At 45.3% G+C, this 14,078-nt stretch overlaps 1 protein-coding gene across 1 annotated transcript in view; it reads right to left on the reverse strand.

Moving 5' to 3' along the window:
• SEC13 (SEC13 homolog (S. cerevisiae)) overlaps positions 1 to 13,676 on the reverse strand; it is a 20,527-nt gene extending 6,851 nt beyond the window's left edge. The window contains exons 1-5 of the mRNA XM_012647209.1: positions 13,545 to 13,676; positions 10,331 to 10,375; positions 8,071 to 8,186; positions 5,428 to 5,579; positions 4,820 to 4,953 (exon numbers count right to left, since the gene is read on the reverse strand). Coding sequence (XP_012502663.1) covers positions 4,820 to 4,953; positions 5,428 to 5,579; positions 8,071 to 8,186; positions 10,331 to 10,375; positions 13,545 to 13,547 — 450 coding nt within the window. The 5' untranslated portion in view covers positions 13,548 to 13,676. The remainder of the gene's footprint in view (positions 1 to 4,819; positions 4,954 to 5,427; positions 5,580 to 8,070; positions 8,187 to 10,330; positions 10,376 to 13,544) is intronic.
• Positions 13,677 to 14,078: the final 402 nt, after the last annotated feature.

The following is a 14,078-nucleotide window of genomic DNA, read 5'->3' on the forward strand; positions in this document are numbered from 1 at the left end:
TTTAGTGAGAAACTATTTCAAAACTATAAGCTGAGTGCTAGGGATGCTCACTGCCACACACTTATTTTATCTCATTTCATACATAATGGTCTCAGAATACTACTGCCAATATGATTACTGAAAACATTTATACAAGTTTTTGCAGATGCTCTTCCCATTCTCCCCACACTGCTGTGACAGTTGTACTATATCTACCTTAGCAGAGCTTCTGGCCATTACGTACTATGCTTAGCCTCTTAACTCTCATTTAGTTTTAACTCTCTACAAGTAACTGGACATTGATGTCGAAGTCTCTCTAGTCATTTTTGTTGTCTGAAGCTTATTCTCTAGTAGATACCTCAGGAAGGGCCCCTGGAAACAATAGCTCCTAAGTTCTTACATATTGGTAACAATTTGTGTTCTTTATACTCCAAAGTTAATTTTAAAAATAGCCTTAATACAGTATAATTAACATTAACTGCACATAAACTACACGGTTTGATGAAATTTTGACATTTGTATACCCTGTAAAACCATTACCACAATCAATAAATGTATCCATCACTCCCAAAGTTTCCTTGGATCCCCTTGTAATCCATCTCCCCACCTTGCAGCCCTCAAACTTAGCAACCGCAGACCTGCTCACTATAATTTGCATTTTCTAGAATTTTAGAACAGTTTGTACTTTTCTGGGGTCTTTTTTCACTCAGCATTTTTAAAATGTATGCATCTCTGTGTATCAATAGTCACTTCTTTTTACTGCTAAGCAGTGTTTCTAAAATGTGGATATATCACAATTTGTTTATCCATTTACCTATTGATGGACATGTGCATTATTTCCAGTTTTTGGCTACTGAAGCTGCTCTGAACTTTTGTGTAAGTCTCTGTGTGAACTTCAAAGTCAATTTTCCTGGTCATAAATTCTTGGCTCACACTTTCTTTCCTTGAATATTTTAAACATGTTACTCCTTTTTCTTTTGCACGAATCATTACTGTTGAGAAGTTTGATGATAATCCAATTTTCTTTCCCTTTTCAGTCATATGGCTCTTTTTTCCTGGATCCCCAAAAGCTTTCTTTTTCTTTAAAGTCCAGTACTTTTACTAGAATTATGTCTTTTTGTTGGTGATTCTGGGTTGATATTCTTAAGTATAGGGTATGATCTTTCAATCTCAAATTTTAAATCTGTGGTTTTTAAGTTTTCTTGAATTACTTTTTAGTATTTTTTCTGTTTTCTTCTTCAGAGAGCCCATTATTCCTATGTCTGAACTTTTTTTGGCTTTTTCTCAAAACCTTTTTATCTCTTCATTTTTTGCTCTTGATTTCATACTCGATTTCTCTTCAGGCATTATCTGTTGCATTTATTTGCTCTTGTGTTTCTTCTAATTTAGTCTTTCCTTGTGAAATAATTTTTTATTTCTAATTCTTTCCTGAGTTCTGTCATCTTATTTCTGAGTTTTTCTAATTTTGATTTATGCTATTCTCTCATGTTTTATATTTTTAAAATGTCTCATAGCCTGATTTGAAATAGTGGGTTGCAGTTTGGTTTTGTTGTGTGGGTAATGTCTTTCCAGCACGCTCTTGGTGTTCTATAGGGCTGTTACTTTGCATACTCTCTTTTTTCTTACACAGTAACTTTGTATGCAATTTCACCTCAAATAATTTCCTGTTGTTTTTATGTGAGATTAGTTTTCCTGATACAGTAAGGTTCAGGAAAGTTGAGAACTCTCTCTTTTGTTTTTGTGTGGTGTTTAAAAATGTGGGAGCTAGCTTTTCGGGAGTTCCTAGCTCTGCTCTCTCTCCCCATGTTGATCTACAATCTTCTCTTTCCTTTCCTGTGTCCCTAATCCAGCTCAATTTTGATTTCACTCCCAGCAGTTTCTCCTCCTGAGGGGCCCTGTCCCAGAAGCAAGCCCTGGAGAATCGCAGCGGTCAGATTTCTCTGAGCCCTTTCTTTAGTCTTTCTTACCTTGGGCCCCTTGCATCCACCTGCTATCACAGAGTGCAAAATCCCTCCCAGCCATTTCTTCAAAGAAGATGTACACATGGCCAATAAGCATAGAAAAGATGCTCGCCATCATCTTTGATTAGCGAAGTGCAAATCAAAACCACAATAAGATACTACGTCACACTCACTAGGACAGCTATAATCAGACAGACAGACAAGTGCTGGTGAAACTGTGGGGAAATTAGAACCCTCGTACTCTGCTGGCAGGAATGTAAAATGGTGCAGTTACTTTGCAAAACAGTTTAATAGTTTCTCAGAAAGTTAAACATAGAATTACTATATTACTCAGCAATTTCATGAGGTATATACCCAAGAGAATTAAAAACATATGTTCATGCAAAAACTTATCCATGAATGTTCACAGCAGTGTTACTCATTACAGCTGAAAACGTCAATCAACTGGTGAATGGATAAACAAAATGTGTATATTTACAATGGAATATTATTCAGCCACAAAAAGGAAGTGCTGACACATGCGATGACATGGATGAACCTTGAAAACATTATGCTAAGCAGAAGCAGCCAATCACTAAAGACCATATGTTGTTTTGATTTTATGTACAATAGGCCCCAGATAACCCACCACCACTACAACAACCACTGTCACTCACTGATTCACCAAAAGATTTATCTTTTTTTTCTTTTTTTTTTTTTTGAGACTGAGTCTTACTGTCACCCCAGGTAGAATACAGTGGCATCATCATAGCACCCTCAAACTCCTAGGCTCAAGCGATCCTCCTGCCTCAGCCTTCCAAGTCTCTGGGACTACAGGTGCACGCCACCACGCCCAGCTAATTTTTCTGTTTTTAGTAGAACAGGGTTTCGCTCTTGCTCAGGCTTGTCTTGAACTCCTGACCTCAAGTGATCCTCCCGTCTTGGCCTCCCAGAGTGCTAGGATTACAAGTGTGAGCTACCACGTCAGGCCAATCTTTCCTAAATGCATGTATAGCTCACTGGTTTTTTTTAAAAAAGAGATGGGATCTCGCTATGTTGCCCAAGCTGGAGCACAGTGGCTATTCACATAGCTGACAGCAACCTCAAACTCTTGGGCTCGAGTGATCCTCCTGCCTCAGCCTCCGAGGAGCTGGGACTACAGGTGTGCACCACAGTGCTCACATTTATTTCAATGTTTAATATTAGAAGTGTTTTGGGTCTTTACTTAGAAATTTGGTGATGTTTTTGTGACCAGAAATATGCCATAGGAACTTAACTCTTGTTTATATCAATTAGCCTAAGGGAAAATTGGTTTTGTTTAAAGTCGTAGTTTCCAAGAACCTATCAACAATACTGAGCACTTACTGCATATGAAATATGCAGAATAGGAAAACCCAGAGACAGAAAGTAGATTAGTGGTTGCCTAGGGCTAGGGGTGGGGTGAGGTGGAGAGTTACAGCTATCAGGGTTTCCTTTTTGAAGTGGTGAAAGTGTTCTGGAAATTAGATAGTGGTGACAGTTGCACAACTTCGTGACTATATTGAAATCTATGGAAAGGTATATTAAAAGGGTAAATTTTAGGGTATGTAACTTGTATCTCAGTTTTTTAAAAATGTTACAAACCAAACCATAAACCTTCCAGTTTCAGCTGCTGTTCTCAAACTGGCTGGCCATGCTTTCTAGTTGAGTATCTGTTGGGTGTTCTGGGGTATTCCTCTTCTCAGTTCTGTTAGAAGGCATCCTGTCACTTCCTTCCTTTTCCTTCTGCTCAGATACCAATACCATACAGGTCTTGTGGCTGCTGGTGGTTTATTCCGACCTGCTGCTATCTCGGAGTTGGCAGGAATCCCTTTACCCAGTTTTGTTGGAAACGTCGTTCATGAGGTTTCGGTTTTGCTACCTAGTTGCTCTGTTGGTTTTTATGTAGAGATTTGGAGAGACTGAAAAATGCTACCCCCACTACCGTATTCCCATAAGCCTCTGTTGATATACTCATTTTTGCAAGTTAGTCAACAGACAGGGAACACAGAGCCCCAAGTAACAAGACCCTGAGACAGGCTCCTGGGGCCTTGAGGGCTGTGCAGGCTGTGGGCTCTTCTGGATCACCCGTATTTGAGAATTGCAAAAGCACAGTGCCAAGCTTTGAGGCCACTAACTTTAAGTTTCCATCAGGTAGATATCAGAAGTATTTGGGGCCACCAAAGCCAGGACTGCTATATAAGAAGAAGGCACACAGATTCCAGGGTTCTAATCCTGGCACAGTGCCTTCTCTAAGTCACGTACTTTTGCTGAGCTTCACTTGCGTCATCATAAAATGGGATCAGGACTGCTTACCTTGAAAATCTATACATTTGTTAGTTCCTTCTTTCATTCACAAATGCTCGTGAGAATTATATGACACACAGCAGGGCTCAAGAAATATAAAATTTTCCTCACTATGCACAATGCTTTCTTGACTGTTTCAACCTTAAGGTCCAAAGACCAGGAGCACAGGGAACTAAATCCCTATGATGCTTTTTATAACACCACTCAGTTCTCGGGTGTGACTGAGTGGTGTCATAGAATGCCTAGTGCAGAACGTGTCAACCTGAGGAAGCCATAGCTAAAGTTGTAGGTGGGCAGGCTGTGGCTGCACCTTCCCGGTGCCCAGCCCTCCCTGACTTGGGGGCAAACAAGCAGCCAGTGCCAATCCCTGTCCTGGGCTGAACGAGGCTGCCGCAGCCTGGTCTGGCTTCAGAGCAAAGAAGCTCAACGATGTTCTATACCAAGCGTGTCTGGTCAGCAGCCCCCCTGACCAGCCCACCGCACAGCAGGGACACTACCCCGCCACTCTCTAGGGAGTCAGACACACGGCAAGGCAGCAGACCTACCCTCTACACGAAGGCAGGGGCTGGACTTACGGCATGAGCATTGTTGATCTTCTTCACTTCCCACTGGCCTTCCCCAGTGTAGGTCAGCAGGGAGATGGCCCCCTCCGAGCTCCCACAGGCCAGGATCAGGCCATAGTCATGGGGGGCCCAGCACACGGAGTTTACTGCAGGAAGGAGGAAGGTCCCGTGAGCAGAGAGAGCATGGCCCCAGATTTACTGTTTTATTAAATTTCAAAAAAAAAAAAAAAAAAACCTACAGGGATCACCAGAGGAAGTTGCAATTTGGTTAACTAAGGATATTAAAAAAAACTATCACCTATATCATCATTTCATAAATTAAAATCTATCTTGACAAACAAGTATGAAGGACAACAATCTGAGAATAATAAAGGCCAGTACCTAAAGTGAATAAACCTTAAGAAGAACTCACTATGTTGTCCTTGCTTTTCTCATTTTGCGTTAGACTGGCTTTAGGTCTTAGGGTCCCTACCCTGTGGGCAGACTAGCAGGAGAGCAAACCGGAACCCAAGGGACAGACGAGAAGCGCCACAAGGGGAAGGGAGCCACGGCTTCAGCAGGACAGAGGCCTTCCTCACAAGGGGCCCCCTCGCCTGCCCCTCCTGCCACACTCGGCATACCTGAGGAGTCATGTCCTGAGTGCTCGTGGGTCTTCTCCCAGGTGCCGTTTTCTTCTTTCCAGATAATGACTTTCCGGTCATAGGAGCAGGATGCCAGGATATTGCCGTACATGGGGTGGGCCCAGGCCACTTGCCACACGGGACCCTCATGACTGCAAAGGGAGGGGGTCAGAGGCTGCCCAGATGGGCCAGAGGAACCCACAGTGCCTCTGCCAGGCACTACTCTGGACAGAACCAAGTGGCTTCCTTGGTGGGCTGACACAATGTCTCAGGACAGAACTGCCTAAGAACTTCAAAAAGGAGAACTATAGAAGGCCACTGCCAAAAGGAATTCTCACTGAACAGTGAGGATCGTGAGGCCCAGAGAAGTTAAGCAACTTAAGGTCACAGAGCCTTTGAAAGAGTCAGGACTCTGGGTCTGCCTCCCTATCCTGGCCAGGCAGCAACCTCGCTTGCCCCAGACTGTAGCCAGCTCTGCTTATATCTACGGTCATCAACATAATTATTAATCCATCTAGGGTTTATACCCACAAGTGCTCAGTAAATATCAGTAGATTGAATCACTTCATCCTTGCAGACAGTCAACTTCTTGAGCAGGCAGTATCTATTTCACTGCAATATTTTCCACTTCTTTTTTAATTTGTTCAAAAGGCATGTCTATCCCTTCTCTTCTGATCTTTATCCATTCACCTGATAATAGGTACTGTCTGAGGCTTTGTACAGGGACCATTTCTCTGGTGCAGGGAGGGGTGTGCACCTCAGCACACAAGAGGTAGCATGGTGTAGTTAGTGCCCAGGCTCTTGCCAATCCACTCCCCTGTTCACTAGCTCTTGACTTTAGGCAAGGATCATATCCTCTCTATGGCTTTGTCTCTATCTAAAAATGGAGATATCAGTGAGCCATCTTTCATAGGTGGTCGTGCTGGTTAAATATTTACGATAACTCAGGTACAGAGCTTAGAACAATGCTTGGTACACGAAAAGAAAAAAACCACTCAATACCTGTTAGCTATTAGTGCTGCTCCTCACGTACTCCTTCACCCTAGGGCTGCAGACACCCAAATCCGCTCCTCTCTCTGGCTGGGACAACAGTACATTCCCAGTCTCTACAAAGGAGCTGCTAATGAAACTGTGAGTAGACTCAAATTTCCAACAACCAGCACAGTTTTAACAGAGGCAAAAGAGACTGGTGGTGATGGAGATGTGAATTTTTTTATCCCCAAATATTTCACATCCTTTGAGCATAAGAAAAACAGAGCAGAAGTACCAAGTCATAGCAAATGTGACCATCTCTGCCAGTGCTGGTAACCCATCCGCACCCTAGCAGCTCTGTTCAGCTGGGGGCTTCTGCTCAGAGGAATTGGCATTTGGCTCACCAGTCATTTGATCCTTGGTGCTCAGGAGACAGGAACTTCTAAGGCCTGTTTCCCTAAATGGACACTGACTGAGTTTACGTTTTCTTTAATTCAGTTAACAGATAAATTCTGAGAATCTACCTGTCACAGCTCTTAATCTCTCTTGTGCAGTCTGATGAAGGTTATGGATCCCTTTTCAAAATAATGCACAAAATGCACAGAACTAGGCTTATAAAGAAAACCCAATTAGATTGAAATGCAGTTACCAAAATGAAAAAAAACTTACGAGATACATGTGCTTCTTTAACACTTCGAGCAACAAATTCCAGTGGCAAGACTAATGACCACTGTAATTTCAAAGTTGTGATGAGCAAAAATGATAATCTGTGATAGCTAAACTATAACATGAGATGAAAATATCTGTGACTTCTATTGGTGACAAAGTGACAGGTACTAGAAATACTACAGAGGTTTCAGGCCTACATGCATAATTGAAGAAAATGCTAAACATCAGAGTCACTGAAAATAAAGATGTGATTGGTTTTCTCCCTGCCCAAATTCACCAACTTCTGAATTCTATCCACAGAACCCTTGGAGATCCATGAAACCCAAGTAAAGAAAGGCAGTGAACGGAGGGAAAGCAGTAGAGATGTGGCCATAAAAATGAGCCAGGACTTCCTCAAGGATCTTAGTAGGGAGAAGGGTTAAATCAAACTTTTGTAAATATGCACTGAACACCTGCCACGGGCAAATAGGCAGAACAATGGAATTTGTAAAATTATTATCATGTCTGTACCTTATTCTTATAGTATTGCTCTTGAGTGACACTTTAGATCATACTGTCTAAACTTACACAAAATGGTATTGTTTACCACTTTTAAAAGTAGCAGCAGCTGCCTGCACTGAAGACTTCCTGTGTGCTGCATACTGTGGCAGGACCTCCCATACACGACTGGGAGGGAGGCAGCATTAGTCCCATTTTGAGGGTGAGCAGATGAAGGCTCTGAGAGATAAACTGCCTCACTTGCCCAGGGTCTTCTAGTGGGTATACATATGGGTGACAGAACCAAGATTCACAGCTCGATCCACCGGTGCCCTTAATCGCATCATCCCTAGGGACATCTGCTGAGGGCAGCCAGGCTGGCTGGGAACCAGGCGTCCTCAATGCTAAACACACTTTGGGCTTGCTCTGAATCTGGGTTCTCGCCCTTTCTTCCCATGCGTGAAGCAGGGCCCGAGAACCAAACCATTCGGTGAGGCCTTCCCTAAGCTTGCCAACAACACTTACCCCCTGAGGTCAGCGATGAGGATCTGTCCTCCGTTGCGCACATCGAAGATTTTGACGGACCTGTCTGACGAGCAGGTTGCCAGGCGGGTGCCATAGTAGTCCATCTGGGCATCGTGCTGCAAAGGGAGGACAGCTCGGAAAGCCTGCAGGCTGGGTGGGTGGGGGCGGGGGTGGTCACCACACAGAGAGTCTAGTTTGGACCAGAATCCACCTGAAATTAATCTAATCTCAAAGAATCATCACCATCAGGCAGGAAGCTAGAATGTGGACATTCTCACTTCTCTGATAGGCAGTGTCTTAAGGGACAAAACAAGTCATACCCAGCTGGTTGTACGAACTCTTTACGTACTCTGGGGAAGGCCCCAATTCTGTTCTGTAGGGTAGGTATGGGAGCAAAAAGCTGGCCTAGCTGCTCTTCTTCCTCCTTCCTCCTCTCAGTCCTCACCCTGGTCTCAGGCTCCAAGGGCCACTGGGGAAGATAACCTCAGGTTCAGCTCAGCCCCAGAATCCAAAGCTGATGCTTGTGAGCAGGCCAAGGGAGCAGGTTTCCGCCTGTAGGTCCCAATCAGGTTCTCTACGCTGTACCTCTGGCCTAGACGCAGGGTTCCACTGAGATATTTGGGCTCTTTCGCTCCACCCCTGGCCCTGGGTCCTTAGTGGACCTTTGTCTCTGGGTTTCTGCTTGACCTTTTTCCTAGGGAGCCCATTACCCCAGACTCCCCACCCAACACAATACCTTAAGTGTCGCTGGTCCTACCACTTATGAACTGAATTCCTTGATGCTGAATGACCATCCAGAGCTAGGGCTGGCCCCTGCCCACAGTTCCTTGTCCACCTGGGTGATGGTTCCTCTGAGGCATTTTGCCTACCGCCCCACTGAATACCCTGGTCCCTCCTCACTTGCTGGCTCTGCCCATTCCAGTGGATACCACTTTCCTCAGCTGTCCTGCCTTGGGGGTTTCAGGGAATATCAGTTGTTACTCCTGTAGTCATCAGGAGCAATTATACTCTTTCAAAGGAGGCATTCACTGTCTGCCTCTACATTCCTTTCTCACCTCCCTACCCAAAAAAAGCATCTGGATTCTTCCTTGGAAGTCAACCCTCTCCACTATATTAGGTCTTGGTTTCTTGTAAGGCAGGTGGTACAGGTGTGTTTCTGAAGCACTTCTCCTGAGTGCTGTCACACAGTGGGAGGAAGTAAAGCATAGTGCCTAAGAGATTTAAATCCTATCTCCTTAGCTTATCTGCTGTGCAACCCTTGAAAAATAATCTCCTTGAGTTCCAGTCTCCTTATCTTTAAATGGGGCTAATAATAGCATCTGCTTCAAGGGTTGTCATGAAGGTTAAATGAGATACTGAATGAAAGGTACTTAGCATGGGGTCTGACAGCATGCAAATGCTCCTCATTACTACTGTGCCTCATCTGTTCCTCAAACCAAATTCACACAAGTAGACAGCACATCCATTATTTTGAGGAAACTAAGGCTGGCTCAGAGAAGACATTGGTTGGCTAGGCAGTCCCAGGTTGGATCTTCTTGCCCCTGATGCCACACTATCTCTGAGGAGGTGTGGTCTTACAGCAACTGCTGGTGGACAGGTTGTGAAGGCAAGATGCCCAGCACGAAATGCTCTTGTTCAAAGGCCGCTTGGACTATGTGGCCCTGAATGAAGCTAGTCTACATTTTTCCTGGTGGAGACTTTAACCTCTGGACCTTCTCTCGCAGCCTTGTCCTATACTGAGCTGTATGTTTTTCTCTCAGGAAGTGCCCTGAGCAATGACTTCTGGTTCAAAGGGCCTTGTCCAGCCTATTGTCTGTGCTGATTCTACCTGCCTCTGCCTTGGGCTTTCAGCCTCTGCCTTTGTATTGCCTTCTTTCTTCCTTTAACCCCCTTTCCAATGGGGCTAAGAAGTGACAGCAAGAGGAAGACAGGAGGGAAGACTATTGTCAAACCTCTGCACCCATTCAGTCTCCATCCCAGAGCAGGGTACTGTGTTGACCATAAGACTGAGAGACATAAGCGACAGGCCATTCCCAGGTTCCTCCCAGCAGAGAGTGACCAGATGGCCATAGCCTTGCCAACTCAGAGGGAACTACTGGGGAGACTAAGTGTACCCCTGAGGGTACAGCCTAACTGGCAACTGTTGCAAAGCCACAGCTGGATTCATGAATGATCAACAGAAAGGGGCAATAAAAAACCCAAACTGGCCCCCCCCGAAATGCCCATGTCCACAGCCTAGGAGGGCTAAATAAATACTTACAATCATGTCCTCATGGGAGGTGTCCACAGTGTTAATTACTGACACCTAGAACCAAAGATATTGCTGGTAAAGTAACTGATGGAAGTTAGAATGCAATCATCTCAATAAATCCAACAATTATTTCTGAAGTTCTTGACTATATTTGTTCCCTCATTCGGTGAACATTCATTCTGAGTACCTTCTTTTTTGCCAAGCACTGGAGATTCAGACATGCATAAGAGGCACTATTTGCCCTTGAGAAGCTTGCACATAAATAACCCTAATATGGTAAGATAAATTTTTTTTTTCTCTTCTTTTGAGACAGGGTCTTGCTTTGTTACCTGGGCTAGAGTGCAGTGGCATCATCATAGCTCAATGCAGCCTCCAACTCCTGGGCTCAACCCTCCCATCTCAGCCTCCCGAGTAGCTGGGACTACAGATGCATGCCACCACTCCTGGCTAATTTTTAAATTTTTTTTCCTAGAGACAGGACCTTCTTACATTGCCCAGGTTGGTCTTAAACTCCTGGCTTCAAGCGATCCTCCCACCTCAGACTCCCAAAGTGCTAGGATTACAGGCATGAGCCAATGATAAATCCTTTAACAGTGATTTACATATGCCGTAGGAGCCTGAGGCAGGTGGTGGTGGTAGATATGAACTGAGCCTTAGATGATGAGTAGGAATTTGGCAAGCGCACAGGGGAAAAGTACAGTCCACACAGAGGGAATAACACAAGCAAAGACACACAGGTCTGGGAGAGCTTGAAGTGTGTGAGGGAATGACAAGCAGTCCTGGCTACCTTTGAGGAGGAGGAGAAACCCCAAGGGAGCTAAGCTGGCGTTCCCTTCCTGGATGAGAGATCCTCTGATGTTTCAGGCATAATATCAGAGTATAAGAGCCCCCAATTCTATTCAGCAAACGTGAACAACAGGGTTATTACCTAAGACTTGATTCAAGTTTTTTCTGAGGCTGCCCCCTGGTCCACCACTTGTGACAGACCCTAGACTGTCACCTGGTGGGATTCTGGTTAAACAGTTTGTAGGGCTGGAACATAGCTGTCATGGTCTTTGCTCTCCTACCCATTCTTTGAGGTCCAGTTCTAATTACACAGCCTGCCCCACGCCCTTTTGACGATTCTCAGATCCCCAAATGGCTGCACTCTCATGCTTATCTTCGGCATGGAATGTCTACAACACTTTGTGTTGTTTCTTCTCCCCACTAGAAGGTGAGTTTCCTGGAGCCATGGTCTGAGCCATCTTTAGTCCTGAATCTCCTCAAATCATCCAGCACAGAGCTTTGCAAACAGAAGAAACTCACAGAAGGAACCCAGGAACTATTTGCCGAATGAATAAATATATGAACAAAAACTTGTTATTTTTTTTTTTTGCTCAACCACTATTCTCTAAATTCTTGGGATAGAAAGGAGGACTAAAAAGGAGGTTTCAGTTTGGAACAGACATTTCTTTTTATTTTTTAAAATAAAAAAAAAATTCTTGAATTCTCTGCTGCTTGAATCAGAATGGAACAGACATTTCTTACATTTCCCCCATTCCATCTTTTCCAGCACAAGCCCTATAGGTGTAAAGTCTAACTTGACTTTTCAGAAAAGTAGACATGGGAAGAGGATGGCTGCAAAGCAGTTTAAGAAGTACACACCAAGTCAGCACAGCTTCTCTCATCAAATTCTAGACTCCCTAAAAAGCGAGCCCCCAAGGTCTGCAGAAGCAAGCAAGGAAGATAAGGAGTCTCCTCCATGTGCCCAAGCTATGCAGGTTACAAAGTGCTTTCACATGTGCACTGAGAGGTACCAAAGGCAGAGTCACCTGACAGACTAAGGAACTGAAAGAGCCCACAGAAGAGAAGGCACTTGCCAAAGTCACAGAGGTAGCTAAAGGCAAAGCTGGGAAAAAAGCCCCATCCCCTAACATCCTAACTCCCAAGCCACAAAGCTTTCCAATCCAAATGAAAGCTACCTATCTAGAATATAAAGTAGTTGTTACACCGAATTCCCTAAATCCAATGGATGAAGGATAAATAGAGTCAGGAAGAAAGTTTACTAAGAGGTAGTTTCATCCCAGGTTTCCAAAGGACCTTAGAAATAATCAGCATTTATTTCTAACCACTCTCACCCACCAGCTAGGGTTGGTGAACCACGCTTCTAAACAAGCGTGTGTATGTAGGTGTGTGTGTTTTAATGCCTTAAGAGTATTTTCTCCTGAGCAACTGCTGTTACCTGGTCCTTGTTAAGTAGCAAGAGGCAGCACTTAAAACAATTTCCCTCTTCAGAAGCAGATGAGTTAAAAATTCATATAGAATGAGCTGATTGTCAAGAGCGTAAGAGCCCCCACTTCTGCTCAGCAGCGAAAAAACCAGAGGCCATAAGAGGTGAATGATTTAACACCTATCCGCCCTGCAGAGCAAGAACTAACCCGGTGTTCTGATTTCTGGGTTCCTGCAGGTTCCCTCGAACCTGCTGCTGAGGCACAGCCATTTTCCTAAGAGCACACGTTTGCTAGACTGTGCCAGGCTCAGTCTAGATACTTTCGTCCAGGAGTTCTCATTCATTCACTCAGTGGGTAAGTGTGGACTGAATGTACATTGCAGATATTACAGAGATTAAAAAAACTGAGCCCTGCCCTTAGAGATTCATTGAGCTCCTCCTTACATCAGTTTCCTGAAGAGCCCCCCATACCTGAGGGCCCTACCCGAGCAACTGCTCAATCATCTCTGCTGTGAGAGGTAGTCAATGGCAACCCGGAATGGTTAAGAGGGTTCGAATCTCGGCTCTGCCATTTGCCAGCTGTGAGGTTCACTTTGCTGAACCTTAAGTTTCCTCATCTGTAAAGTGTTGATAATAACGGCACCTACTTCACAAGGCTGTTAGCAGGCTGAGATTACTGCGAACTTACTAAGAGGTCGGTATCAGATACAGCAGCTCCTATTGTGTTTTTGGTTTTGACAGAAGAGAATTGTTGACGGAAGAGGACAGGAGAGATTAGCAGGAGACGCGACAGCGACGCGGTCGTCAGAGTTCCAGGAGGCTCCGCGGCCTCACCCCCGGCCTCCCCCTCTGAAAGGTCCACAGGGACAGGCCAGAGCCCCAAAAAACCTCAAAGCGGTGGAGGGGAGCTGAACGGCCCCAGCCAGGGTTTTGAACCCCAGCGCGGCCGAGGAACCCGTGAGGACCGCGACTGTGGCCCAAACCCTGCTTGGCCTCCCCAGTTCCAAAACTCACCATGACTGCAGCGGTGGCGGTTCCGGGCCTCGGACGTGGCAGCTCCCGGCGGCGCCTCCGAAGAGCTCACTTCCGGCGCCGGGCTGGCAAGCAGCCGGGCCGTGGCTTAAGAGCCTCCGAGCGGCAACGCGCCCCGCTAGCACTAAAGTTCCGAGACTTCCACAGGCCACGACACACCCTCCCATGGCCCCGCCCCTTGCCCTTGCGGAAACCCGCGACCCAAGGGGTGGGGCTCTGCTTGCCATGGCGACCCTGACTCGGGGAGTTTGGAATCAGAAGCTCTGGTGGGTCTTCTGTCCTGAGCAAGCCTACCCTTTTCCTGAGATCCATGAATGAAAGAAAGGATTACTAACTACAGCTTCGCACGCCTCCCTGCGGTTCTGGGTGTGACGGGCTTTATGATGAACATTGTAGGATGATTTCTTTGGGTGCGGGGGCCTGAGTAGATTGGTCCTCCTGCTTCTTTCTTAAGAGTTCCTCAAGGACCCAAGGACTGGGACCAGGGCAGAGGAGGCCAGAGAATGCCCAGAGGCT

The sequence above is a fragment of the Propithecus coquereli genome, unplaced genomic scaffold, assembly GCF_000956105.1.
Source record: "Propithecus coquereli isolate 6110/MARCELLA unplaced genomic scaffold, Pcoq_1.0 Scaffold107, whole genome shotgun sequence".
Taxonomy (NCBI): domain Eukaryota; kingdom Metazoa; phylum Chordata; class Mammalia; order Primates; family Indriidae; genus Propithecus; species Propithecus coquereli.